Genomic DNA, 26676 nt, shown 5'->3' with positions numbered 1-26676 from the left:
GGACCCCCGCAGACCCCCCTGGGGGGCTTGGGTTTCCCCCTCCCGTTCCCCCGGGGGCCCCTGTGGGGGAGGGGCGCCCTGGGCCCCGCCCCGCGCCCCGCGCGCCCCGCCCCGCGCGCCACGATTATAGCCGATGACTCAGGGCGGAGCTCCGCCGCGCAGCCAGGCCGCCGCCAACTTCTCTGGATGGGACCAGAAGTTTCTAGCCGGCCAGTTGCTACCTCCCTTTATCTCCTCCTTCCCCTTTGGCAGCAAGGAGCTTATTTCCAGACACTTCCAGCCCTCTGCGGCCACGTCACCCCCTCCTTTAATTCATAAAGGTGCCCGGCGCCCGCTTCCCAGACACGTCGGCGGCGCACGGCTCGCGCTCCTGCAACGGAGAGGTCCCCGCAGCGGCCCAGCGACTCGGCACCTGGAAGCCCGCACCCCGCGACCCGGCACCCCGTGACCCAGCACCCCGCGACCCCGCACCTCGTGACCCCGTGACCCGGCACCCCAGCAACCTGCGCCCCGGCGGCCGCCCCACCCCGGGCCGACCCCGACCAGTATGAGCGCAGCCACCCACTCGCCCATGGTGCAGATGGCGTCCGGCAACGGCGCCGGCGACCGCGACCCCCTACCCCCCGGCTGGGAGATCAAGATCGACCCGCAGACCGGCTGGCCCTTCTTCGTGGACCACAACAACCGCACCACGACGTGGAACGACCCGCGCGTGCCCCCCGAGGGTCCCAAGGTGAGCCGGACCAGCGCCCACACCCCACGGCGGGCGGGGGCCCCTGAGGTCGGCGGAGGCCACCTGGCAGCGGCACAGCGGGGGGGTTGGGGGGGTGACACCCTGGGCCGGGCCTGGTCCTAGGCCTGTTCTTGGGCTTAGCGAGCCCCCCACGCACCCCGGAGACGCCTGAACAGGCGTCGGGGACGCAGGCGAGGCCGCAGGGGCGACAGTCCTGTCCACGTCGCGTTTGGTTTTGGGGGGACAGGGTGGCCTGAGTCCGCGATTCAAGTGGAGAGGCAGGAGCGGGGCCTGGGCTTCGGGAGGGGCAGCCGGCCTGGTGCGCGGAGCCCGGAGGCCCGGCCTGAGACTGTCCACCTCGCTAGGCCCGCCCGGCCTCCGGCCGCAGATCCGAGAGGGACTCGCGCCCGTGTGCTCGCTGGGGGTCTTGAGGACTTGACCTCGTTCAGTTCCACCGCTTGGCCGAGGCGTCCTCAGTTTACCTTTCCGTCTCGAGGACAGAGTGAGTCAGGACTCCGCCGTAAAAGAAATGGATTCCTTCCTCCTCTGCTTTTGAAATGAAATTGTAGTGTTGATGGAAGTTGTTTTCGGTAGGAACGTGCTCTGGTGTGACTTTGGGAAAACCCGGAGCTACTCTCCAGGCGGTTTCAAAGCCACAGCCCTGAGAATGGGTTTCCACTTGCTCCCTGCCGGAAACACTGCCCCACACTGGAAGGAAAGCCAGTGATTTTTAAAATGCCTTGCTAGGATTCCGAAAAATCCAAAATTTGTTTCCACATAGATAACTTAGTACTAGCGCTATGACGATTATGTGCATACCTATTTTCTTCTCAACCTTTACGAACGTAAAAACTTGAAAAAGAATAGATTTGCAAGGAGTTGTATTTCTTTTTAAAAATATAACTAAGTGTACCACTCTTGGAGCTTTCTATCAGTTTGAAACTTTTCAGAATAAAGGTTTGGGAAAATCACTTATGTTTAGAGATGTAATTACAATTCTCCCCCTCCCCCTTGTTTTTGTGTACCGTGGAATTGGAACTGACCTAGTGTGTTCTCAGAGGCTGTAAATCACAGTACAGGAGATTGCCCATCCTTCTCCCATGGAGCAGCTGGTGGCTTTGAACCACATACCTTTGGATTGGCAGCACGATTCTTTATCACTAAGTCATCAGAAGGTGGGGAATAATTTGAAAGATTTCAAAAGTCATAAAAGTTAAAATTTCTTTTGAAAATATTGTTTTAGAAGAAAGAGCTGAATTTCTCACCGTTTTGTATAATTTCTTGCTCAAAGATAGTGATAAAATTATTGTGTCCAACAAAGACACTTTGCACATTCAGCAGTTTAGATTTACAAGGATTTAATTGAATATTTATTCCTGAAAATCCGTATGTGAGGCTGTAATTATCTGAGAGTATATAATTGTACAGAGCTTTTGGTGTGTCTGTTTATGGCGGCCTGATGGTAAGGAGTTGTGCGGCCAACCCAAAGGCACGGAGTTGAAGTCCACCAGCTGCTCCATGGGAGAAGGTTGGGCAGCCTCCTCTCCTGCCAATCACAGCCCCTGAAACCCCATTGGAGAGTCAGCTATGAGTCGATCCCGATTGGATGGCATCTAACAGCGACATGATTGCAGTGCACATGGGGAGAGGTCTTTAAAACTGGCCTTTGGAGGCTTGCTTCCGGTAGAGGAGGGAGCTCTCTGGTGCAATGGCTAAGTGCTTGCCTACTGACCAGAAGGTAGGTGGTTTGAATCTTGCGGCCACTCTGCAGGCCAAAGGTGTGGCAGTCGGCTTCCTCACACATTGCAGGTTTGGAAACCAACCCCATAATGGGGGCCAGCTGGGCTCTGTCCTGTGAGTGGGTATCAGGTCCATGCAGGGGATTGGCTTCCTGCAGAGGCAGATTGCTGGCAACCTTGCGTAAGTGAAGATCAAGTTTGAACAGACACTGTGAAGGCAGTTTCAGACCCAGATTGCCTGTGTTTTCTCTTCAACATGAAACTCACCGGGCGAGTTGGGGTTGGCTGTGGGCGAGTTGGGGTTGGTTGCCGGCTGCCTCCCTTCACGGACCTGCCTGGTGGGTGGATGGGTTGACACTGCGGGTGCATAAAACTTTCTGAGGAGGGTGGGGAAACGAGTTGAATGACTCTTTCCCCCAAATGAAAGGAAGAGCTACTGAATCAGAAGCTTGATAAAGGAACAGAATTTGAAAGTCAGAAGGTTCCTGAAGATCAATCAGTACAGTTTCTTTCTTTCTTTCTTTTCCTGGACATGAAGCCCAGAGAGGTAGGGTGAGCATCCGAGGGTCAGCCAGCTGGGAGTGAGAGCCACACCAGACAGCCCACAGTTTCTAAGAACAAAGGCATGTGTTTTCCAGGCCCTGAGAGGAGGTGGTGGAAGTGCTGTGAGGTCCTACGGCGCTGTGAAGCCTGGCAGTTAAATGCTCGGTTATCTCCATAACCCTCCTGTCATTGTGGGGCTGGATTCCTGCCCTCTGTGCCTGGGTGAGTGGGATGGTGATGACTGGCTGGGATCAAGAAAAGCTCTGTTTACCAAACCAGCAGTGATGTCATTTGGTAAACAGATCAAGAATTCGTGAAATACTGCACAACCCAGATGATTCCGGAACAAATTATGCTTAATGATGGAAGTCGGCCACAGAAAGATCATAAGTTCACCAATATGTAAAGCTAAAGAAAGGTTTCCACACAGAGCGCATCAGTCAGCAGTGGAGGGCTGACAGTGTGGGGAGAGGGGAGCAAAATGAAAGAAAATGGTGGGGGAATAAAGTCGTCTGTTAAAAAAAAGAAGAAAGAACTGGTGCATTCACATAATGGGGTAGGGAGTTGTGCTGTTAACTAACACATGCCTCTCTGTCAGTTCAAGTCTCCTGTGTCTCCATCAGACAAAAATGGGCATTCTCCCATCTCCACACTTGTTAGAGTATCAGCTGTCAGTCAGTTCCAACTCGATGGCTGTGAGCACTTGAAAGGACAGTAGAGAATTCATGAACCACTGCACACTATGGATCAATCTAGAAGAAATGCTGAGTGGCTGAAGTTAGTCAAGAAGACAGTGATGGTGCAAAACCACATTTATAAAGAACTGGGAAAGGTTTACACACAGAAAGAATCATTCCTGGATGACGACCAGAGATGGGAAAAGGAGAGGGGAATAACAATTAATAAATGGACAAAAATGGTGCTGTGAGAAAAAGCTCTGTTTACCAAACCAGCTCCTTGCAATGTGACAGCAGCGTGGTAGCAGAACGGAAGGAGAGAACGCGTGTTCCCTCCGTTAGCTGTCTGGGCCACATCACCTCCAAGCCGGTGCTTTTCACAGACACAGCATATTGGGTGTGACGGATTCCATCTCCAGAGCCAATGCGTAACAGTGGTTCATTCTCTCAGCTGTTAACCAGAAGGTCGGGGGTTCAAGCCCACTCAGAGGAGCCTTGGAGGAAAGTCCTGACAATTTCTCCAGAAATCAGTGACTGAGAACTGGACAGATGAGAGTCCTCTCTCACATACAGAGGGTCACCTTACATTGAAATGAGCTGACGTTGTTGTTTGACCTTTTTTTTTCCTTAGACGGAATTTCACCTAGCTCTAGATTAGATACAGTGGAGACTGCTTATTTTATATCTGTTTCTCAGTGTGCAATGAGAAAAGCACCCTGGTTGAAAACAAAGGATGATTTGGGAGGAGCTGAGCCAGCCCTCATCTTGAGGGAGGTAGTCCCTGCCAACGAGGAGCTCTGCCCTGAGCATCTTCCTTTTGTAAGACCCACGCTCCAGCACGTTTGCAGTCCGACCATGTAGGCAACGTGTTAGCTTCTGTGGGAAGCAGAATGAGACTGGAACCGTGTTACCTGCAGTCTTCACAGGTGATCCCGACTTAGGGTGGGGTCTGTTTCCACAGCTTTTATCATCAGTCAGTTCTGGTAGAAGTGGACATACCTCACATGTCTTAAAAAGTTATCATAATTATTGCTTTTTATTATCCTTATAAATCATAACATTGAATATGTGCAAGTGAGTATCTACCTTGATAACATCAGCATATTATGTGCTGTGACACATCACTGATAAAGAGTTGTATAAAAAGAGGACCGTTCATTAGAGTAGTGAGAGAAGATCTTCACCCTGAAACCCACAGCGTCCCTTTTCAGCAGGAAGTAGCTAAGAGAATACGCCGTCCCCTTTTCCTTATGACTCAGGGTGAAGTCTCTCTCAGGGAGGAGTGATAGGGAATGGCAAAGGATACACTGACAAAGAAGATTAATCAGAACTGGCTTTGACAAGCACTGTGGCATTTGGACAAGAACAAACTGGGAGGAGGGTAGAGAGAATAGCGCAACAATGAATGAGTGGAAGCCCAAAATCTCTGTAAATGTTTATGAAAATTAATAAAATATAATTATAGAAAAAAAAAAAAAAAAAGAAAACACCACATGGTTAATAAATCAGAAAAGATATGCAAAAAAAAAAAAAAAAGAGGACCGTTCAAACTGGAGTTTGTTCTAACTGGGACACAGCATTGGTCAGAGACTGCTATACCATGTGGCGTCACAGTTGACCCTTCAACACCCCCTGAAATATTTAGAGCAGCTTTTGTCCCCATTTGTTCAGAGGAGACAGTGAAAGTTAGAGACTTGCCCTTCACTTCGGAGTTAGTTAGGGAAGCTGGGAGCAAAGCTGCCGGGTGTTACTGACCCAGCTCCACTGTGCGCTGCTGCACCTCCTACCTGCAGTCTTCCTGGATTTCGGTTCTCTATACATGTGGGCTCTACTTTCGTGTGTCATATTCATACAGTCCAGACCTCTGCCCAGTGAAGAGGCTGGCGTTTGCCTTGGGGTCAGGAGCTGGCACCCACCCTGCCCTGTCTATGAACAGGTGGAGGCTGACCTTCCCAGCTCAGTGATGGGAGCAGGGTCTCTCAGGGACCCTGGCGGACCGGATCACAGAGGTCCCCAGCCTGGCAGTTTATCAGGAGGGCCTTTTGAGAGCATAGAGTGCCAGCCTGGGCCGTGCATGATGGTGCTGAATGGAGCCCAGAGATCTATAGAAAGCACTTCTGCGAAGATAGGACTTGGCGTGAGGGAGCCATGCCTGTGTGCGCCTGCACATGTGCCCTGGACCCTCCAGTGGTACCCAGCTCACCTCTGCCTGCAGGCCCTTATCCGGCTCCTGGTTCTATCTAATGCCCTTCACTTACCTGGTTTGTGTGTGCCTGGGCTTCTGGGGGTGTGAGAACAAGGCAGGGGCTCTGGGGACAGTGACACATAGACAGTCAGAGTGACAGTGCTGCATGTGGGGAAGTGGTCTGGCTTGGGGTCACCTGGGACCCTTGTAGAGCCCAGAAGAGGGTCACAGCTGTAGTACCACTGCCCTCCCCGAGGGCCCTCGCTGCAGTTGCTGGATACTTTCCTCTCTGGCAGTGGAGAGGTGGGAGCATTCTTCTAGCAGAAGTTGGAAGTGTTTTGAGTTCTGGTTGAAGTAGAGACCCACTTCCTCTGTTCCGGGCTTGCAAAACCTCTTGAATATTCTTTTTTTTTTAATTTTAATTTTTATTTTATTTTATTTTATTCTTTTTGTGTGAGTGTACCGTCAAATCAGATCTGACTGGTACAGGAGGAGATTGTCCCTCCTTCCCCAGCAGAGCATCTGGTGGATTCGAACCGTGCGCCTCTGGGATTGTGGTTGCAGCTCCTTGCCACTAGGTCACCAGAGCTCCCCTTCGAATATTCCTAAAGATGAGATTACACGGCTCTTTGTGGATCAATGGACTTCTTCCATCCCCTCTGCAGAGCTGGAACCACAGGGAACAAATGGTCACAGTCACGTTCCTGCTCCAAGCAAGACACCGTGGTGGTGGGACAGATTTTCTCCCAAAAGAATGAGAAATGATTTGTGGGGGTCAGATAGGAGAGGACCAGACGTCCCTGGGGTCCAGCTCATCCGAGACCTTCATTCTCCCTAACGACCAACCAGGGTTTGGCTCCTGCAAGAGACACAAACCTCTGAGCATCACTGGTTCCATTCCCAGGATGAGATTGTTTGTCCCTTTATGGAGGTGGCTGGCAGGGGACCCCAGATGTGATTGGTGTTGGCCGAGCCTGACAGGCTGAGTGAGCCATGTGAGGCTGTCAGGTCAGCTCATGAGTCCAAATGCTGCAACCACCAATGAGTCATGGTCAGTGCTGACTTCGTTTCTGGGATGACACACTGTGACTTTATAGAAACCAATCTACATACATGTTAATCACTTCTGTGTTGATATTAAAAAATGCCATCCTGGTGTTCATCGTCAGAAATAGGAAACCATGCAAATAATACAAAGCTAGCCCCTCTTTTTTCTTTTGAATTTCTGCTGTTTTGATGTGCCTCTGAGCAATACTTGAAGAGACCTTAAGCAGAAATCAGAGAGTTCTTGTTATTCCTGTCTGCCATCCTGACCTCCAGTGGACCCTCCAGTGGGCTTTCAGAGGCAGGGAATCGCATGGGAGATTTTCCATCCTCCTGTGGAGCAGCTGGTGGATTCGAACCACATGCCTTTGGGATAGCAGCACACCTCCTTACTGCTAGGCTGCCAGAGGTCCCTAGAGTAGTGCCAATGTACAAGCACAGAGCTACGAACAGAAAGCTTTGAGGTTCGAATCCATTTAGAGGAGTGCTTAGGAAAAAAAAGTCTAACAACAATAACAGAAGAGGCATTGTGTGTAATGTGCTGAGCTGCTAGCTGAAAGGTCAGTGGTTCAAATCCACAAGCTGCTTTTGATAAAGACGGTCTCCTTCTGTAAAGATCTGTCATGTTAGAGCTATCAGGTAGACCAGGACTCATAGTGACCCTAGGAACAACAGTTTGGAACCTTGCCTGATCCCACACCATTGTCACTGTCTCCACTGCCCTCAGGCCAGTTGTGACAGTCCCCGTGTCAAACTTCTCACTGAGGGTCGTCTTCTTTTAAGCTGACCCTCTCTCCAGCTTTCCCAGCATGACGTCTTTCCCCAAGGACTATAAAGACTGAAGGCCTTGGAGACCCAGTGCAGGGTCACCACGAGTCAGAATGGAATTGGTGGCAGTGGGGGTGGGTGTTTTGTTTTGAGGTACCTCAGAAGAAAGGCCTGGCAATGTGCTTCAGAAAAATCCATCACTGGAAACTAGGGTGCACAGACCCCCCCCTGACTCACATGGGGTCTCCATGAGTTGACTGGAGGGCAGCTGATCGGGTGTGGGAGATTGAGACGGAGGATGTACTTGTGGGGAACCTGCTAAACCTCCTCTGTTATGCTCAGTCACCCCCCCCAGCCCTTCTGGACTTTCTGACTCAGGCCTCCCCATTCATGGCCACTCCTGCCTCAGTGCCCACAGTTTGGCCTTTGTGGCTTGGTTCAAAACCCCCTCATTTGGTCTTGCTCTCTCCACCCCCCTTGGCACTGCGGAACTCTGCGAGATAGCCTGTGTCATTAATTTTTCACGTACTTCTATTACGGTTCCTGTAGGGCCTTGGCAGCAGCTCGGGAAGCCGGGCAGCTGGCAGGAGCCCATTCAGGAAGGCTTTCTCCAGGAAGGAATGAGCCTCCAATTTCTCTGTCAGCGTATTTATGTGTGTGTGCCAGTCACTGTGGGGGCTTTTACAAATCCGACCTCTTTAGGGGGGCCAGTGGAGTGTGTTCTTAGTGTGAGAGAAAGCGGACTAGGCCAGGGGATGTTCTGGGACACCCACTGAGGGGGAACGGGGTGGTCATGGTGGGGGCTAGCCTGCCAGGGCTCAGGAGGGGCTGACGAGTGGGCTTGTCCCTTCTCCAGACTCCCTCATCATCAGGGGGCATCGCTCTGGGGACCAAGCTGACAGGGTTCCTCTGAGCGAAGTTGATTGTCTCTCAAGCCTGCACTCGAGCATTCTGAATTAGGAGGCTGGCGAGATTTCCTGAATCCCTCCTCTGCTTCAGTCAGCATGGGAGATGCCTTGCTGAGGACAACTTGGCCCCTCTCTGTACCAGCCCCCACTCTAGGACTGTCCCTTCTCTGACCTCCGCATTGATTCGAATCTTCTAGAAGTTGGCACTTGTCTGCTAGGCCTTGAGGTCACCTCCCTGTAAGGCTGAGCCCGCCTGGGCTTGGCCAGGCTGAAACAACAAAGCAGAAAACAAGCCAGTTGCCACGGAGACAGTTCTGACTTACAGTAGCCCCATGTGGTCCAGATCCTCATGCTCTCCCGGGTGTTCAGGGGTAGGGCATGCGTGGCATATCAGGCGACTATCTAACTGAAAGGTGAGCAGTTCAAATCCACCCACTGCTCAGAAGGAGAAAGGTGGACCCCCTGCTGTAAAGATGCAGTGGGGTGTCACCAGGAGTCAGTTCACTCGACAGCAGGATTTTAGGGGGCACATTTGTAGATCACTAGACCTTTTTTCCATGGCCATGCCGCAGGACATATGCAAACTTCTTACCTCTCAGTGGCTGAGCGCAAACCATTGGCACCCAAGGCCTGTTAGCCCAGTAAAAATGGCGTGGGTGATTCTGGACCTGGGTTTGGGGTACACAAACTCGTAAAAGAAAGGTCAGTTTTCGAGGTGCACACTAATGACCAAGGCACGTGTCCCTGTCACAGTGTGCCCTTGGTGGACTCCGGAGACTGGGGTGTTGAGTCCGTGGCTTCTCCAAGGCTCCCAGTGTCCCTAGAGGCCTGCTGTTTGATTTAGGATGAAAGGGCAGACAGTCAGCTTTCTGAGTTCAAGTTCAGCCTCATGTGACACAACATCCCTCAGTGGGCTCTGGGAGTTCGGGCCCACAGCAGCCAAATGCCCTGCCTTAAGCTGTGCAGAGCAGCCCTGACCCTGGGTTGAGGGGGTCCCCTTTAAAGAGTGTGTGGCCACGGATCCTCTTTAAAGAAAGAGAGAGAAAGTGTGTGTGTGTGTGTGTGTGTGTGTGTGTGTGTGTGTGTGTGTGTGGTGGTGGTGGTGGTGCGGGGGTCCCCTTTAAAGTGTGTGTGGGGCACTGTCCCCTCCAGACAGCCCAGGCCTGCAGACTGCCCACTGCCTGCATCAGAAGTTGGGACACAGCACAGCTCAGATGCCCAGCACAGAACTGTACCCCATGAGCTGCAGCGGGGCCATGTTCCCATGGGGATGTCTGTGGCTTCCCAAAGGAGAACAAATGTTTCCTATTTTGAAATTACCCCCTGAGGGCTCACTAAAGTAGAGTTACAGTTTTTCTCAACTTAAACTTTCTTCCTGGCTAGCTCTGGTGGCCTAGTGGCAGGAAACTGCACTGCAATCCCAGAAGTGCACGGTTCAAATCCACCAGATGCTCTGCTGAAGAAGGAGGAACAGTCGCCTCCTGTACCAGTCAGATCCAATTTGGCGGTACACACATAAAAAAAAAAAGAAGAAGAAGAAGAAAAAAACTTTCTTCCTGGCCCCAGAATGAATGGGTGCCTGGCAAGTCCTGACTGTTGGAAGAGAGGCAGCACCCACGGCCACGTCCCCCACCAGGTTCTCCAGCTGGTTCTGACCTGAAGCTTCAGAGCGGGTCTGGCTGTCTGTCCTGCCCAAGTTGGGGGGCCTTCTCCCTCAGGGCGCTGGCTCTGGCCCAGCCCATGCTGGAGCCAGTGACTCAGAATCCAGCCCGGCCTCCCGCCTGTGCCCGGCGGTGACTCAGCACCAAGCAGTGTCCCTCTGACCCAGAGCACACACGGACTGAATGTTCCAGGCATCAGCACAGCTCGGCCGGGCGAGACGAGCACTTCCGTCCTGTCTGGTGTCCCCCTGGGAGACCGAGGGGCTAAGACCCCAGCCGCACACAACTCATGTCACACGGTGAAGGATTGTGACAGGAATGCCAAAAGTGATAATATGGGCCTGACTGTGGTGTCAGGTAAACCCAGGTTTAGCGCTCCATCTCTGGGTCTCAGTTTCCCCTTCTGTAAAATGGGTGTAGCAGCATTGTCTCTAGGATCAATGTGGGGCTCACGGGAGGTGGTGTCTGGTTGGTTATAGGCATATGTGCAGCCTGTGGTGATGTTGTGGGTCTTGCTGTGAAGGTGGGGGTATCCTGGGGGGTGCTTGACCTCCTTAAGTTCTGGGCCATGCTGGCTGTTCTGACCTTTCAACTCCCATGTAAAGGCCTCAAGCCTCCTTTCCCACCACTTTAGCTGATGCCTCCTTAGCTCTCTCACCCCAGGGTCCCAGCACTCCCAAGGATATGCAGTCACTGGGGGCACAAAGCAGGGGCCGGAGGGAGGCAACTGGCCTCCCCTCACCCCCAGCCCCATCAGCCCATAAACTCATCCTACTGCTGCCAGAGACAGGCCAGGGGGAACTGGGAGACCTGGGGTCCTGTGTAGGGTGGAGGAGCGTGCCCCCAGACCCTTAGAGAAGGCTGCTCCTCAGCTACCCCTATGGAGGCGTGAGGACAGTGCCAGGCAAGCGTAGGTGTCCACATCACCTAGTGAGGGGCCAGTGCTCAGAGGTCCAAATGTCACCGGAACTAGGAGAGAGCCTTGGAGGAGAAGTGGTCTTTAATGGGAGGAATGCTGGGAGAGGCTGCTGAGTCATTATTTTTCATCTGTTTGTTGTTTATTGTCCGACTTTCACAAAGCAACTGAAAATACCATTGCTTGCGTCAAGGGCCCCTTAATATTTAAAGTGACGTCTTTGCTTTTAGGACTGTAAAGAGATCCTTGGCATTAGATTGACTGTGCAATCTTCTGTTTGAGTTTTTCACTGCTGCTTGCAGGGTCGAAGATTGTGGTGTGGCTATTGTTGGGTGCTGTCAGTTCAATTCTGCCCCCCCGTGACTGAGGCGACCTGCCCTCGTGGTATAATTAACGTGTTCTGTGTTTTGCTTCTAACCAAAAGTTGTTGTTGTTATTGAGTACTGTCAAGTTGGAACCAACCCATAGCTGACCCGCCAGCAGGTTTTTACAGACAATTTCATTGCATGGGAGGAGACTACCCATCCTTCCCCCTTAGAGCAGCTGGTGGATTTGAACTGAGTGCCATTGAGATTGCAGTGCAGCTTTTTACCACTAGGCCACCAGAGCTCCCAACCAAAAGGTACTTGGTTCAAATCCACTGGCCACTCTGCAGGAGAAAAATCAGCCAGTCTTCTCCTGAAAAGATTTACAGCTTCAGAAACCCAGCGGAGGGGGCCCCTGAGACAGAATGGATTTGGTGGCTGTGGATTTGGGTTTGGCTTTTTCGTTCTCGTGGGAGCCTCCTCTCCTGCAGAGGCTGGTGTGTTAACCTCTGCGCCACCAGGGCTCCTGCTCTGGGAGGAGATTGTACATAGGATTGCCCCACGGGGAATCTCCAGACTTCGTGGGGCTCTGTAGCCGATGAACTAGTCTCTTCTGGATCGTTGTGGTTTGTGCAATCTGCCTGTCTGACATGCCCCAGACTGCTGCTCACCTGATACCTGCAGAGTTGTTGTGGACGAAGGGGTCGGTCACTGGGCAGCGTGTCCACTTTGAGTCTGAGGCAAAAACCAAACCAAGCCCTGCCCTGAGTGGGGCCTGCCTCCCAGTGACTCTAGGATGCAGTAGAACCGCCCCAGAAGGTTTCCAAGACTGTAATTTTTATGGAAGCTGACTGCCGCAGTAGTCTTCCTCAGAGTAGCCTGTGGGTTCGAACCACTAGCCTTCTGGTTACCAGGCACTGCATACCAGGGCCACTTTAGTGTCAAGCCAGTCCTCGGGAAGCCTGCTGGTGAGGGCCAGCCTCTTCCCGTCTGTCTTCTAGATTCCGTTCACACTTGCTTCCTGCCGCAAAAGCTCAGGTACTTTTCCATGTGGGCCTGGCAGCTCCTGGCTGGCTGACGCTGGGCTGTTCCTACTCCAGGAAGAGGAAGTGGGTGGCCCTTCTCTCCAGCTGACTCTGTGCTAATCCCAGGGAGTGACCTTGAGCCACATCCCAGCTCCTGCATCTGCTCCTGGACAGTTGAGGAAGGCTTGGGGTGGGGGTGGGAGGCTGGGAGCTGGTGGGTCCCCATCACTTCTTCTAGATTAGGGGGTGGGGGGTTCCCCTGCATCTGGCAACAGCTGACAGGGCCTTGGGGGAAGGAGAGGAGACCCCTATGTTAGGTGGTGGCCCTTGTGTCTAGGGGGCTCTGTGCTATTCTCCGGCTCTGGCTCCCAGCGGCCCTGCAGGACAGAGTTGGACCATCTCATAGGGTTTCCTGGTTGTAATCTTTCCAGGAGCATCTTTCTCCAGAGGAGCAGCTTGTTGTTGTTGTTGTGTGCCTTCAAGTCAGAGGCAGTAAATCACATAGGAGATTGCCCATCCTTCTCCCGTGGGTGGGTTTGAACTGCATGCTTTTGGGTTGGCAGCACAATTCCTTACCACTAGACCACTAAGCTTCCTAAGAGGAGCAACTTGTGGGTTCTAACTGCCCATCTTTCAGTTAGCGGCCAAGCGATTAACCACCGCACCACCAGGGCGCCATCTCCACCCATGTTGCCCTGAATTAGACTTGATAGGGCTTGACTGATTCTTAAAGATTCTACCGTTTCTTACAGAGCTATAGCTGGGTCTTCCGGCCTGGACAGCAGATTCTCAGCAGGAGTCTAAGAGGGAATGGACCACTTTAAAGCCCTGCCCTCAGCAGAGGTGGTGCACGGTGGTGGGAGGTCTGCACCACAGGCCCCTTCCCTAGAGTTCACTGACTCTGCAAGTTGGAGGGAGGTGGGGGTTTAGAAGGTGAGACCCCAGGAGTTGTTTCTCTGGCAGATTTTGCTTTCAGATTCTGAAACTTGAGACACAATTCTCGGGGTGGGAGGGGGGTGGCTGGTGATACCCTGCCTGATTAGTGCTTCAGTCCTCACACCTCAGATAAAAGGGCGTCTGTAGCTTCAGAAAAGTTTAGCCCTGATAGTGTGGAAAACTCTCACAGGACAAAGACTTTCACTTTATTTTACATAAAAGCTGCAGAAATACAGGGGAGGGTTGGTGACTGTGTTCTCCAGTTGAGGAAGGTCTTCATAGTGATGGGGTGGTACGTTTGTCTTATAAATATAAGACTTATATAAAAAGAGTGGGGAATGATAGGGTGGTATTAATAAGTTCAGAATTCTCTGTATAGGTATCAATTATAAAACTATAGTTATTTTTCTTCAGCCTGCAAAACTAGTTGCTTAGCCTCTGAATTTTCTGTTTCCTGTCTTTAGTCATGTAGAGTAGTTTGATCTGTTTGTTTACCAGAAGAGGAAATGCATGTATCCTAGATGCTGGTGAAGCTGGTTCTCCAGTCATATGTAAACTGTATCTTAATCTGCCTGTTTACGAGGAAGAGAACTGGGGCCTTCCTGAATTACTGATACGTAGATAGGAACTGTCCTTTTCAGATGTAGAAATCACCTTTTTTTACTAACAAAAGTGCATTGTTAAATGAGCTTGAGTTTCACCCTAGTATATAAGGCCATGACCACTCCCAGACGGGGAGGCAGTCTTGGAGGTGACTCGGTGTCTCCCAGATCTGTGTAATAAAGTGCATTTATGGATATTGCAGTCCATTTGTCTTATTGGTGACTGACTATGGAAAGAACCCCTTGAGTTCAGTAACAATAGGGTCGTCCTGTTCCAGGCCTCATACTGGTGAGAGGAAGGGCCAGGCCAGCCAGGTGCCCACTACAGGCCTGTCCCAGCTTGCCTGTGTCTTTGCAAAGAGAAACGGGCATAACTTTCACCATTTAAAAAAGTTTAGGGACATCCTGTCTCATTAATCCCAGGGTCAAAGAACCCCACCATTTGTTTTCCAATAGTAGAATTATCAGGAATATTAACAGTAGATAATAATTATCAGTATTAATAATAATTATCAGTAGAATTATGCTCCAGGAAGCTAGCTGATGACTGCAGTCCTTTTCATGTTACCAGTCAGTGATGGGCCATGCACAGAGCGTGCACAGGAAACAGTGTGTGAGGGCTTTGTGTGTATAACTGTGTGGTATTTGTATGAAGATCTGCTGCTTGTGGTTCGTGGTGAGACTTCTGCCTTCCTGGGCGTCTCGGGACACAACCTGATCCCTGAGCCGTGCAGGAAGTAGACTCTGGTGGGCCTTGGAGCTCAGCATCTGTCTGGAGGCTGCTCTGTGCCTGGCACAGCCCTGGGCGTGGTGGTCCCGACCCTACACCACACTGTAGAGGGAACAGGCACATTTTTGATCCTTTGCCTGCAGGGATGCGAGTGGATGTGAGCAGCCCAAGTTGGCAATAACATTTCATTCCCGTACGCGGCCTGCAATAACAAATGGAAAGTTGGGGTAGGATGTTGACGCAGGTTTAGAAGAGAATTTTTCCTTTGTTTCCTGCCTGGTGGATATCAGCTGAGCGTTAATCCTTGACGCAGGCCCTTGGCTGCGTGGGGAGTTCCAGGAGGCCTCTGCCCTCCCATCCTTTTTCTTTGTTTTGCATTTGGTAAGAGACACGCCTGACCCGGTGAGGGCTCTTCTGGCCTGAAAACCCAGTTAATGCTGCCTTCTACTTCAGGCTTCTGTGGTGGTGAGCCGGAAGTGATGGGCAGCCCTGTGGGCACCTCTGTTGTTATCTTTAATCCAGAACAGAGCTCGGGGGCGGGGCCATCTGAGGAGCTTGTTTTTAGAGCTCAGAGGCCAATTGTGGGTGGGTGGGCCCAGCAAGGCCTCCCCAGTGTCTTGGAAAGGAGTTGGGTATCATTGGAAGTTCCATAGGTAGTTCTGGTCTGTCCCCTGTGGGGTTGCTATCAGTCAGAATCAGGTGGAGTTTAGTGTTAGAAAATAAAACCACAATGGGGGCACTTTTACTTTTCAAAGAGAAGAGTATACTGGGGGGGGGCAGTAGGGAGGGAGAAAAGTGCAATAATGAATGAATGGAAAGGCAAAGTCTCTGTAAATTTTCATCAAAATTAATAAAAAAATAATTAAAAAAAGAAGAAGAAAACTAAACCCACTTCCATTGTGTTGATTTTGCCTCCTGACCCTCCCTCAGTTTCCGGCTGTAAATTTCTAGGGGAGGAGTGTGCCCGTGTTTCTTCTTCCAAGCTCCTGGTGGAGGCAGTATATCTTGAGGGAAGAAGCTTGCTGCCTCTTTCCTCCAGGGCAGCTGGTGGGTTTGAACTGCTGACCTTGCAGTCAGCTGCCCAGTGCTCAACTTACTGCTCTACCAGGGCTCCTTGAGAGTTAGAAGAGCCTTGGGAATCAGAGCTGTGGCTGTCGGAGCTGGAGGGTGCTTTGGATGGAATTCCTCCAAACAGTCCTGGCATTTTCTGACATCCCCTCAGTGCCCCTGCCCTGTTGTTAAGAGCTGCCGCTCAGAACATCTCTCGGCCTCTCTCCTTTGATGGCTGTGGAAGTGAAGGTTTTGGTCACACGGATAATTGGAAGTGGGGTCAGTCAGGGTTGGGAGGCAGCGTCTGCTCACATCCTCCAGCTGTCCCCTTAGGATCCCCACTGTGGTCATCCCGGTGGAGACCTGCTCCTGGGCCCGGGAGCCCGGCTTCTCCAATAGCACCTGAACCCAAGCTTTTCCTAACTACGGCTGTGGTACTACCACCTCATCGAGGAGGACAGAGTTTGCCTCATCTGGGGGGGGGCTCCCCCCACTTTTTGTCCTGGTTATCTCACATGGAGTTGTTGGCGCCCTGAGACGTTCCTCAGAGGAGTCTCAAACAACACACGGGCACGTGGGAGGAATTAACCAGGTGGTTTTATGAATTAATGTAGTGTGATGAGTGGTGAGAATCGGGAGGCCTGTCCCCGGCTGGATTCCTGATGGGACTCTGTGTATGTGCTCCTGAGGTCATTCCCCAGGGAGAGGACAGTGGGGTGTGCTGCGTGGGAAAGGAACCCTTGTGACATCATCAAGGGAGACCTGGTGGTGCAGTGGTTAAGTGCTTAGATGCCAATGGAAAGGCTGATTGTTTAAACCCACCAGTTGCTCTGAGAGAGAAAGAGAAAAAAAAAGCATGAGTGGAAATTGACTTGACAGCTGTGAGCTGTCTTTTTTTTAAAACTTTTTTTCCCTTTTTTTGTGAGTTGTCTTTTTAATGCCTCCTTAGTGAGGAGGATATAATCTGCTTTGTGGCTGTGACTGTACTCCAACCCTGTCATAACATCTCAGGGACATCCCTGGGGAAGACAAGCCTCTGAGGAGGCAGACAACACGTGGGTCCAGGTCCCTGTGAAGTCAGAACTGGACAGGCAGTGAGTCTTACCTGGGTAAAAGGCTGAGGGTCAGTGGTTCGAATCCAGTAGCTGCTCTGAGGGAACGAGATGGGAAGTCTCCTGCCGTTAAGATGCTTTAGAGACCCAGTGAAAGGCCATCACTGCATCAACTTGACAGCATTCAGTTTGGGATTCCCTCCATGGCCCCATTTTACCTGAAAAATGCCTCCTGTGGCCTGTTAACTTTTTGTAGATTTGTGCTTGAACTTGGAGCCTGAAGACTCAGATGCCACATTTTCAGGAGTCATACATTTTAAACCTGTTCTTTTATTCCTCTGCTAGAATAGGTAAGCACCACAGGTGACAGGAAGAGCAGGGAAACTTTCAGATGGTATTTTTCTGAAGATAATGATTTGGTTAAATCGGAAGCCTCAGCCACTTCCTCTGGTGCGACTCTAAGGAGAGGGGCCGGAAACCCTAGAAGGGGCAGCAGAATCCCAGGACAGACTTCAGTGTGCCGAGAGCTTAGTTTTTGGTTTAAATTATTCTTTGATGTTAAACCTTGTTATGGTTGAGTCCGTTCTGACTCAGCGATTCTGTAGGGCGCAGTGGAACTCTCCAGACGCTTCTTGGGGCTGTAACCTTTACAGACGCAGACCAACTGTCTTTATCCCTCAGAGCGACTTTGTGGCCTCCAACCATTCAGTTTGCTACTGAATGTTTTAACCATTGCACCACCAGGACTCCTCATTCTTTTCTGTAGAGATATTTATGTTGGTGAGGTTGATGGTTGATGGAGTTTTTACTCATTTAAAGCAATAAGGGCTTTTGGTGTTGCTTTTCCAAACAAAAGCCCCCGTTGAATAGAGGGAGTGCTTTCTGATGTAAATTGAGGAAGAGATTTGCAGTTGTTTTTTGAAAGACATACTTCAGTCAAAGCCAGTTCAATGTCATCAAGTCAATTTCAACCAGGACGGATCTGAACTGCCCGTAAGATCCCCAGCACAGTAATCTCCGGAACAGCGACAACTGCTGGGTTCGAACTGGTGACCTTTGGGTTAGCAGCTGACTGCTCTTAACCACTGTGCCCCCAGCCTGCCTAATGTGGCATGAGTGGGTCATTCAGGCAGAGCCAGGAGTCTGGACCCGAGGACTGTGCATTCGTTGAGGGTCCGCTGAGGGTCCTGCTTGCTCTCTCAACCCTTTGCTGTGGTCCTACTGGGCAGTGCCACTGAGGGCCTCCAGGCTCACAGAGGTTCCAGAGTCAACCCAGGACCCCAAAACAGCCACAGCTGGAGGAGAATGAGGCCTGCCTAGTTCCAAAGCCCTGAGTCTCCCCCACTGGCCCTGCTGTGATGTCCCAGTGATTTGACTTCCTGTCTTGTGATCTCACATCCCTTGGAATCACCTTGTGAACCCCTTGATGTCAGGGATGTGGCCTGGCTTGTTGGGTGACCCCATAGTGTCCTGCACGACTGTGATGGGATGATGGTCCGGGAGGCAGGTGTGAGTGACTGCAGGCTCTGGGGGACATTCGGAGCCCTTTTGTCCACGACCAATGAGAAACTGCCAGAAAGCTGAAGTCTCAGGCCCTGACTCAGGCTGGAAGGCAGGACTCGGGGCTGGATCTGATGGCCAGGAGAAGGCGAGGCACACACACACCCCCCCCCCCACCACCCCCCGCAGTACCCGGCTGCCAGCAGAGCCCTGGCCTGAGGGTCAGGCCTGGCTGCGCTCCGTGTGCCTGGGTGACCTGAGAGTCCAGCAGGCTAAAATAATGCTGTGGCCCTGAGCACGTGGCAGTTCTAATCTGAGCGTGGCTGTCCCTGATGTCCCCAAGGACACGGTGACATGGTTGCCTTTCCTGTGCGCTGCAGGTTGAGCTGAAGTAGAGGAACAGCAGGTGGGCCTGAGAAGACCGAGCCCCGGGGAGCCCCCTGAGTCAGGGCTTGCTCACAGGGGAGCGCACCGCGCTGGATTTGAACGAGGCAGCGAGCTACATGCAGGCTGTGGCATCTTCCCTTGTTTTGGCCAGTTTGGTAGCTGTAGGAATTGATTCCCTGCAGGAAGGCTTGAACCCTTGACCTTTTTGCTAACACATCTTGTCAGTTAGTGTACAAGCCCACTAACTGTTGTCCTCTCAGGGACTCTGCTCAGCGGGCTTGGAGCCCGTGTCCTTGGGGATCTCTCTCTTCCAGTGAGTGACTGGCCAGCTGTGTTGTCTGAAATAGGATCTTTTCTTGTGGCACCTCTGGAACTCGGCCTTCTCAAAGGCCCCAAAATAGCCCGGCCACTGAGAGGACACGAGGGTCCCTGAGCACAGCTCGCCCCACAGGCTTGGATGACGTCACGGCCAGTACTGTCAGACCTGCTCCCATCATGCCCTGCGGCTGCTGCACGCCCATGTTGCTCTCTTTCCTGCAGCTTGTTCAGGAAATGTTCCTTAGGAGGTAGTCTGCCCCCCTCCTACCCCTTCTCTACCAAGATTTCCAAAGTGTGTTCCGCATCTGGCACCCTGGGGTGGGGGAGAGTGGAAACAGGTAGAGGTGGTAATGCAAGTGGAAGAAGAGAAGGTGGGGGAGATACAGTTAGTAGTGGGTGAGAGTAGTGGTGACGGGTGGTGGTGGGGGGGTAGTAGGTAATGATAGGTGGTGGGGTGGTTGGTGGTGGCTGATGATGGTCCTGGGTAATAGTAGATGGTGGTGGTGGGTGGTGGTGATATTATTGGTGATGATGGTAGTGGGTGGTGGTGGTGGGCAGTGGGTGATGTGATGGGGTGGTTGGTGATGGTGGGTGGTGGTAGCTGGGGGTGGTGGGTGGTCGTGGTCATGGTGGTGGTGGTGATGACTGGTGGTATTATTGGTAGTGGTGATGATGGTAATGTTGATGATGGTGGGTGGTATTGACCACCCATTGAGAGAATCCCTACTTGTCCTCTAGGATGGGGGGGGCACCCTCCCAGGGGGGCACCCTCCCACATCCTCATTCCTGTCAGTGATGCCTACATGCATGACTACACACAGTCACTCAGAAAGCAAACCTGTCCTGCCAGTTTGGGCCTCTCCCATGCTTAGCGCCACTGGTTCTTAGCCTCCCAGACCGCAGTGGCCTCTGTAGGGGTGGCAGGGCAGATTCTGGGGAGCAGGCTCGAGCCCTGGCACAGGTGCCTGACTGACCTCAGAGACCAGACTCTGCAGGTTCGAGCTCAGGACCAGGCTCTGCTTCCTCTAGGAGGTTCCTTGCAGGTTCCTGATGGTCTGCGTGGCTTTTCTTTCTTTTTAGGAAACACCGTCCTCTGCAAATGGCCCTTCCCGGGAAAGCTCCAGGCTGCTGCCCGCCAGGGAAGGCCACCCGGTGTACCCCCAGCTCCGACCTGGCTACATTCCCATCCCCGTGCTCCATGAAGGTGCAGAGAGCCGGCACCCTTTCCATGTCCACGCCCAGCCAGGGGCACAGTGGTTCCGCAGCGAGGCGGCCCCGGTCCCCCAGAGGTCGCAGTCTCCGCTGCGGGGCGGAGTGGAAGCCACCCAGCTGGACAGACAGAGCGGCCCGGCCGTGGCAGCCCAGCCCCCTGCTGCCCACAGACCGGAGGTGAGGAGGGGCAGACTGGGATCCTGAGTAGGCAGAACAATCTCTGAACCCACACCCCTGCCAGCCAGCTGTCACACGGGTCTCTTTTTTGGGGTGAGGCTCAGAGAGGAGGTGCTGGGTCCCAGCAGGCAGGGAGTGGCAGGACCAGAACTTGGCCTCAGGCTCCTCCCTGCAGCAGGTTTTCAGAGGCAGTAAATCACATGGGAGAAGATTGTCCATCTTTCTACTGCAGAGCAGTGGATGGATTCGAATTCCGTGACTTTGAGTTGGTGGCATAGCTCCTTACCACTAAGCCACCAGAGCTCCCTTGCGTGCCTGTAGCTAAGTATTAACTGCTTAGTTACTCTGATATAAAAATGAAAACTCTGTTGCCTCAGCCTCCCCATCCAGGCCATGTCCCAGCTCAGGGAGGAGACCTGCCTGCCCAGTAGCGGCGCTGGACCTGTGAGTTCCCTTTTGCCGCTCCGTTTTGCGAAAATGTCTTAACCACTCCAAACCTCCCTTCCATCATCTCTAAGACGAAAGTGATGTCTCTTTTTCAAACTGTTGGATAAGAGACATCATTTTACTCCACAGAATGAAAAAGAAGCTATTTGAAGAGAGAGAGAGAAAAAAAAGAACTTCCTGAAAAAATAAAATAAAAAAGAATAAGAGCATATACCTGCCATGGGGACTGCAGCCCAGCCCCCATTTAAGGAGAAGGCTCAGCTTCAGGGAGTGACTAAGAAGACCTTGAACCCAGGCCTCCTGACCCACACTCCTGTCTTGACACTGACAATGGCTTTGTTTGCAGAGGTCTTAGGAAACCCGCCCTGTGAGCAGGTGCCTGTGAAGGCAGTGTTTGGGCTGGGCAGCACGCAAGGGCAGCATTCACGGGGTGCTTCCTCTCCTCTCTTGCAGCGATCCCAGTCTCCAGCTGCCTCGGACTGCCCATCCTCATCCTCCTCGGCCAGCCTGCCATCGGCCGGCAGGGGCGGCCCCCAGCTGCCCCGGGGCTACATCCCCATCCCCGTGATCCATGAGCAGAATGTGGCCCGGCCCACTGCGCAGCCCTCCCTCCACCAAGCCCAGAAGACCCACTACCCGGCTCAGCAGACGGAATACCAGACCCACCAGCCCGTGTACCACAAGATCCAGGGCGAGGACTGGGAGCCTCGGCCCCGGCCGGCGGCGTCCCCGTTCCGATCACCTGCCCGGAGCGTGTCGAGCCGGGAGGCCTCCCCGGCCCGGAGCAGCACACCCGTGCACTCGCCGGTCCCCGTGCGTGTGCACCCCGCTGGCGACAGGCCTCAGGTATGGGAAGCTGTTGCCAGCACACAGGTTAGGACAGCCATCTCTCCAGGGGCTGAGATGCCCTCGTCAGAGCTGGTTGTGGTTGTTCGGTGCTGTCTCCTAGCAACACTGTGTGCATGAGACCCTGCCCGGTCCTGGGCCATCTTCACGATCACTGTGATGCTCAGCCCGGTGCCAAAGCCTCTATGTCAGTGCAGCTCAGTGAGGGCTTTCCTCTTTTCTGCTGATCCTCTGCTTTTCCAGCCATGATACCCTTCTGCGGATGCTGGCCCCTCCTGCCAACATGTCCAAAGTGTGTGAGTTCAAGTCTCCTCATCCTTGCTTCTAACGAGTGTCAGCTGCACTGCCTCCAGGACAGATGTGTTTGTTTTCCCAGCAGTCTGTGATATATTCAGCATTCTCCACACTGTTGTCCGGATGCCCCTCTTCCTTCAGTCTTCCTTCTTCACAGTCATGCTTTCACAGGCATAGGGCACACGTGAAAAGACCATGACTTGGGTCGGGGGCACCTTGGTTCTCCAACTAACGTCTTAAATTTTTTTTTTTCTTCATTGTTGCACATTTTCTCCCCTGCCCCGCAGCCCACCCCACAATGCACCCCTTATTCCAGGTTGTTGTCATACGACCTCTTGATTTCTAGAACTTGAAATCCTCAGCAGCATATTTGTACGTACGTTGTCACAACTGGAGGAGGTGAGGTTCCAGAAACTGCTAGGCACCCTGGAACGTGGCACAGGGGCTGTGAACCCTTGACACCTTCTAGGACTCCTTGGCCCGTCCCTCCTCATGGTGGCTGCTTCCCACCCCACCCCTCAAGTGGGACCCTGCTGGCGGGCACTGAAGGGGCACCAGTGCTATCACTCAAATGTGGGCACCAGCGTCCCTTAATCGCTGCCCACTCTTCTGCGTCCAGGCCCTTGAACACTCCAGGAACAGATGTTAGGTGCTGTCAAGTCAGCTACGACTCGTAGTGACCCTGTGACAGCAAGCGGGAGCCGTGCCCTATCTTATGCCATGGTCAGCATCCTGGCAATACTTGAGACCGTGGTTGCAGTCACTGTGCCAATCCAGCTCATTGAGGGTCTTCCCCTCTTACGCTAACCTTCCACGGTTCCCAGAATGATGTCTTTTCCAAGGGCTGACCCTTCCTGACAATATGCTCCAAGTATGTGAGATGAAGATTCACTGTCCAAAAAGAACAACCAAATCTGTCTTGAGGAAACTGCAGGCAGGGTGCCCCTTGGAGGCAAGGACAAGGAAACCAGAATTGAAAGAGCTGCAAGAATTGTAGGTGGAAGGAAGTCCCATAGACCCTTCAGCCAGCTTCACTACTCGGTAACAGCTTGTGTGTTGCTTTGTTATTTTTTACCCTCATGTATGTGCATGCAGATATGCGTGTACATACATGTATATTTATGAATGGTGTGAGAGTTACAGATGTTTTCTCTTTAACCTTAAACATCACACTGTATTTCTTTCTTTCTTTTTTTAATTTTTTTATTATTTTTGTGTGCGTGTACTGTCAAATGAGATCTGACTGGTACAGGAGGAGATTGTTCCTCCTTCCCCGGCAGAGCATCTGGTGGATTTGAACCATGCACCTCTGGGGTTGTAGTTGCAGCTCCTTGCCACTAGGCCACCAGAGCTCCCTCCACTGTATTTCTAAAGGAAAAAAAATTCTCATTCATAGCCATAGCAGAATGATCACATTCAGGGAATGGAAGTTCATTACAGTATTATTAGACACACAGGCACGTTCAGATCTTCCCAGCAGAGCCCGCCCCTCTTTCTCAGGATCTGATCTGGGACCCAGGGTCCTGCCTGTTGATGTCACGCTTCAGTCTCCTTCACATAGAATGATTCCTTGCTTCCTAAAAGTACAAGTTAGTTCAAGCTATAGCATGCCCTCTAAGTGCTTCCAAAGTCACTTCCTCTTATGCAATCATTGTTTTTGAAACCCAGAAGCATGTGTGATTGGGTTAGGTATTGCAGGGCCAAGACTGAGGACATCTGGGCTGGCCAAAGAGGTCTAATGGGAAGGCTGGCATTTAATCACAGTGTTAACAGCATGTCCAGGGCTGCTGAGTCCTGGGAAAGAAGCCGTCGCTCAAAGAGCTACCATTTTCTCACCATTATTGTTGTTGTTGTTGTGTATCTTAGAGTCAGAACTGACCCATAGCTGACCCTCTGACAGGTTTACAGAGGCAGTTAATCACATGGGAGGAGACTGCCCATGGAGCAGCTGGTGGCCTTAAACCGTGTGCCTTGGAGATTACAGTGCAGCTTCTTGCCACTAGGCCACCAGAGCTAGTATGACAGTATCGAATCTTATTGTTACCCTTTACATGGTCCTTGGTGCCTTTCATTTGTAGCTTTTTAAAAAAATCCCATTTTGGAGCCTTGCAAGGGTTTGACCTACCTACCACTGAGGGAAGAATTTACTATTTTAGATGGGGAGTATTTTAAAAGGGATACCGTCCAACTCTTAATCTCCCAGTTGGTGAAATAGGGTGGCTGAGGTTTTCAAAGAGTTCCTAGATGTCTGTGATATACTAGGAGGGCCCAGATAGTTCTGTTAGAAGCACAGCTCCTTTAAGAGTAGCTGACTCTGGCTTCCAGTCACGTTAAAGAGACTCAAGTCAGGAAGTGGGAAGACGCCTCGTGGGAGCCCCGTGCCAGCTCTGGCACAGATGTGCTGAAGCAGGGCTTGCAGAGGACTAACTATTTTGGGCATCTTGCTTATTCTCGAAAAATACTTCAGTCTGGGCAGAAACCCTGAGTCTGTCATAGGTTTATAAAAAACCTCAACCCACCCTTGCTGCCTCTGCTGTGTGGCTCTGACCCGCTTCTCACTCCTGGCAGCCCCGTGTGTACTGGGTAAAGTGGTGCTGCCTGGTTTTCAAGGCTGTGGCCTTTTCAAAGCAGATCACCATTCCTGTCTCCTGAGGGCCAATGGGTAGGTTAGAACCATTAGCATTTTGTCTAGTATCAGGCACTTGTCCAAAAGTTTGTGCAATGCACAGGCTTCATGAAAAACAAAACAAAACAACCAAAACCTCAAATGATGTTGTTGTTATTAGAGGCCATCAAGTTGACCATGAATCATAGTAACCCTGCAAACAACAGATCTGAACCCCGCCCTATGCTGGGCCTCATGATCGCTGATAAGCTCAAGCCCATCATTACCATCTCTGTTGTACCAATTCATCTTGTTGAGAATCTTTCTCTGACCCTCACCGTTCCCACCATAATGACTTTTTCCAAGGACTGGCCCCTCCGGTTACTATGTGCCAAGTATGTGAGATGAAGTTTCACCATCCATGCCTCCAAGGAGCACCCCGATTGCACTTCCTCCAAGACAGACTTGCTGGTTCTTTTGGCAATCCATGAGAGAACCAATTCTCTTTGCTAGAACCACCATTCAAAGACGTCAACTCTTCTGTCATCCTTTGTCATTGTCCAACTTTCAGATGCATAAGAAGTGATTGGAAAGACTCTGTCTTGTATTAGGCACACCTTAGTCTTTAAACTGGCATCATTGCTCTTTAGCACTTTGGAGAGATGGGGAAAAGATCATAGGTTTGAAAAAAGATGATGCCTTTGGATGAAAGGAGAGATGAAGTTGTCCCTACGCAGAGATGTTGTTCCTGGTACAGGAAGGAGGACAGCGGCCACTTGCTCCATACGAGTGTCACCTGAGAGTGGGCACTCTAGGACTTGGCCTTGAGCTGTGGCCTCTAAACTAGCTTCGTGCTACCATGAGGTTCTGGAATTTTCACTTGTGAAAATGATACTGGTTTTATTTTTATTGTTGGGAGGATGTTACCTACAGAGAAGTTCCGCGAGCACCAACACGCAGCAAGGTTGTAAATGAAAGCCGAAAAAGGATGTGGAGAAATATGTGATTCAGATCATATTTTTATTTTGTAAAGCTGTTACCTGACTTAGAAAATCTGTTTTATATTATTAGACTTTAAAAAAAAACAAAACCCAACCAGCAGAAAGAAAAAACCCAGTCTCTGTTTTGCCGCCCACTGGGACTAGCTGTCAAGAACTCCTCTGACTCTGTTATTAAATGTCTGTTTGTGTCCTTTCTTCCTCTCTGCAGCCAATGACCCATCAGGATTCTTCACCAGTTTCGCCACCTGAGAACAAGCCGGAAGTGAAGGCAGGCCCGACTGGACCAGATCTCCCCCCAGGACACATCCCCATCCAAGTGATCATAAAGGAGGCAGATGCAAAACCTGTGGCCCCCAAGGCCCCACCGCCCTCAGAGAAAGTAGAAGTCAAGGTGCCCTCAGCTCCAGTTCCGTGTCCCCCCAGCCCTGCTGCCTCTGCTGTTCCCGCTGCCCCGAGGAATGTGGCTGCTGAAGAGAGGGCAACACCCATCCCTGCCCCGGCAGAAGCTGCACCTCCAAAGGCCGGAGAAGCCGGGGCCGCCCCCAAGCACCCAGGTGTGCTGAAAGTTGAAGCCATCCTGGAAAAGGTGCAGGGGCTGGAGCAAGCTGTTGACAACTTCGAAGGCAAGAAGACAGACAAAAAGTACCTGATGATAGAAGAGTATTTGACCAAAGAGCTGTTGGCGCTGGATTCGGTGGACCCCGAAGGGCGTGCCGACGTGCGCCAGGCCAGGAGGGACGGCGTCAGGAAGGTCCAGACCATTCTAGAAAAACTGGAACAGAAGGCCATAGATGTCCCAGGCCAAGTGCAGGTGTATGAGCTCCAGCCCAGCTCCCTCGAGACTGACCGGCCATTGCAGGAGATAATAGAGATGGGCACGTCGGCAGCAGACAAGAGTAAGAAAAGTGCCGGGGATGGAGAGGGTCCTCAAACACAGCAGCTGGACACTGGCGCCGCAGCAGCACCCAACCCCGCCAGCACGACAGATGCCGCTGGTGACCCAGCAGCTCCTTAG

At 51.9% G+C, this 26676-nt stretch overlaps 1 protein-coding gene across 1 annotated transcript; it reads left to right on the top strand.

Moving 5' to 3' along the window:
- The first annotated feature begins 547 nt into the window (after positions 1–547).
- BAG3 (BCL2-associated athanogene 3) lies at positions 548–26676 on the top strand. Its single transcript, XM_006879896.1, has 4 exons — positions 548–733; positions 20160–20468; positions 21369–21761; positions 25870–26676. Exons 1-4 carry the CDS (start codon positions 548–550, stop codon positions 26674–26676), a joined length of 1695 nt encoding a protein of 564 aa, XP_006879958.1.

This window comes from Elephantulus edwardii, unplaced genomic scaffold, assembly GCF_000299155.1.
Source record: "Elephantulus edwardii isolate Elephantulus edwardi_28Jun2011 unplaced genomic scaffold, EleEdw1.0 scaffold00006, whole genome shotgun sequence".
NCBI lineage: Eukaryota > Metazoa > Chordata > Mammalia > Macroscelidea > Macroscelididae > Elephantulus > Elephantulus edwardii.
This window is presented reverse-complemented; position numbering and strand designations above follow the sequence as displayed.

Bases quoted from the DNA above. Each gene is read 5' to 3' on its own strand.
- BAG3 (XM_006879896.1), top strand. From the start codon at position 548: ATGAGCGCAGCCACCCACTCGCCCATGGTGCAGATGGCGTCCGGCAAC. The intron at 734-20,159 runs GTGAGCCGGACC...CTTTCTTTTTAG, and splicing joins TGCCCCCCGAGGGTCCCAAG to GAAACACCGTCCTCTGCAAA. The intron at 21,762-25,869 runs GTATGGGAAGCT...TCCTCTCTGCAG, and splicing joins CCGCTGGCGACAGGCCTCAG to CCAATGACCCATCAGGATTC.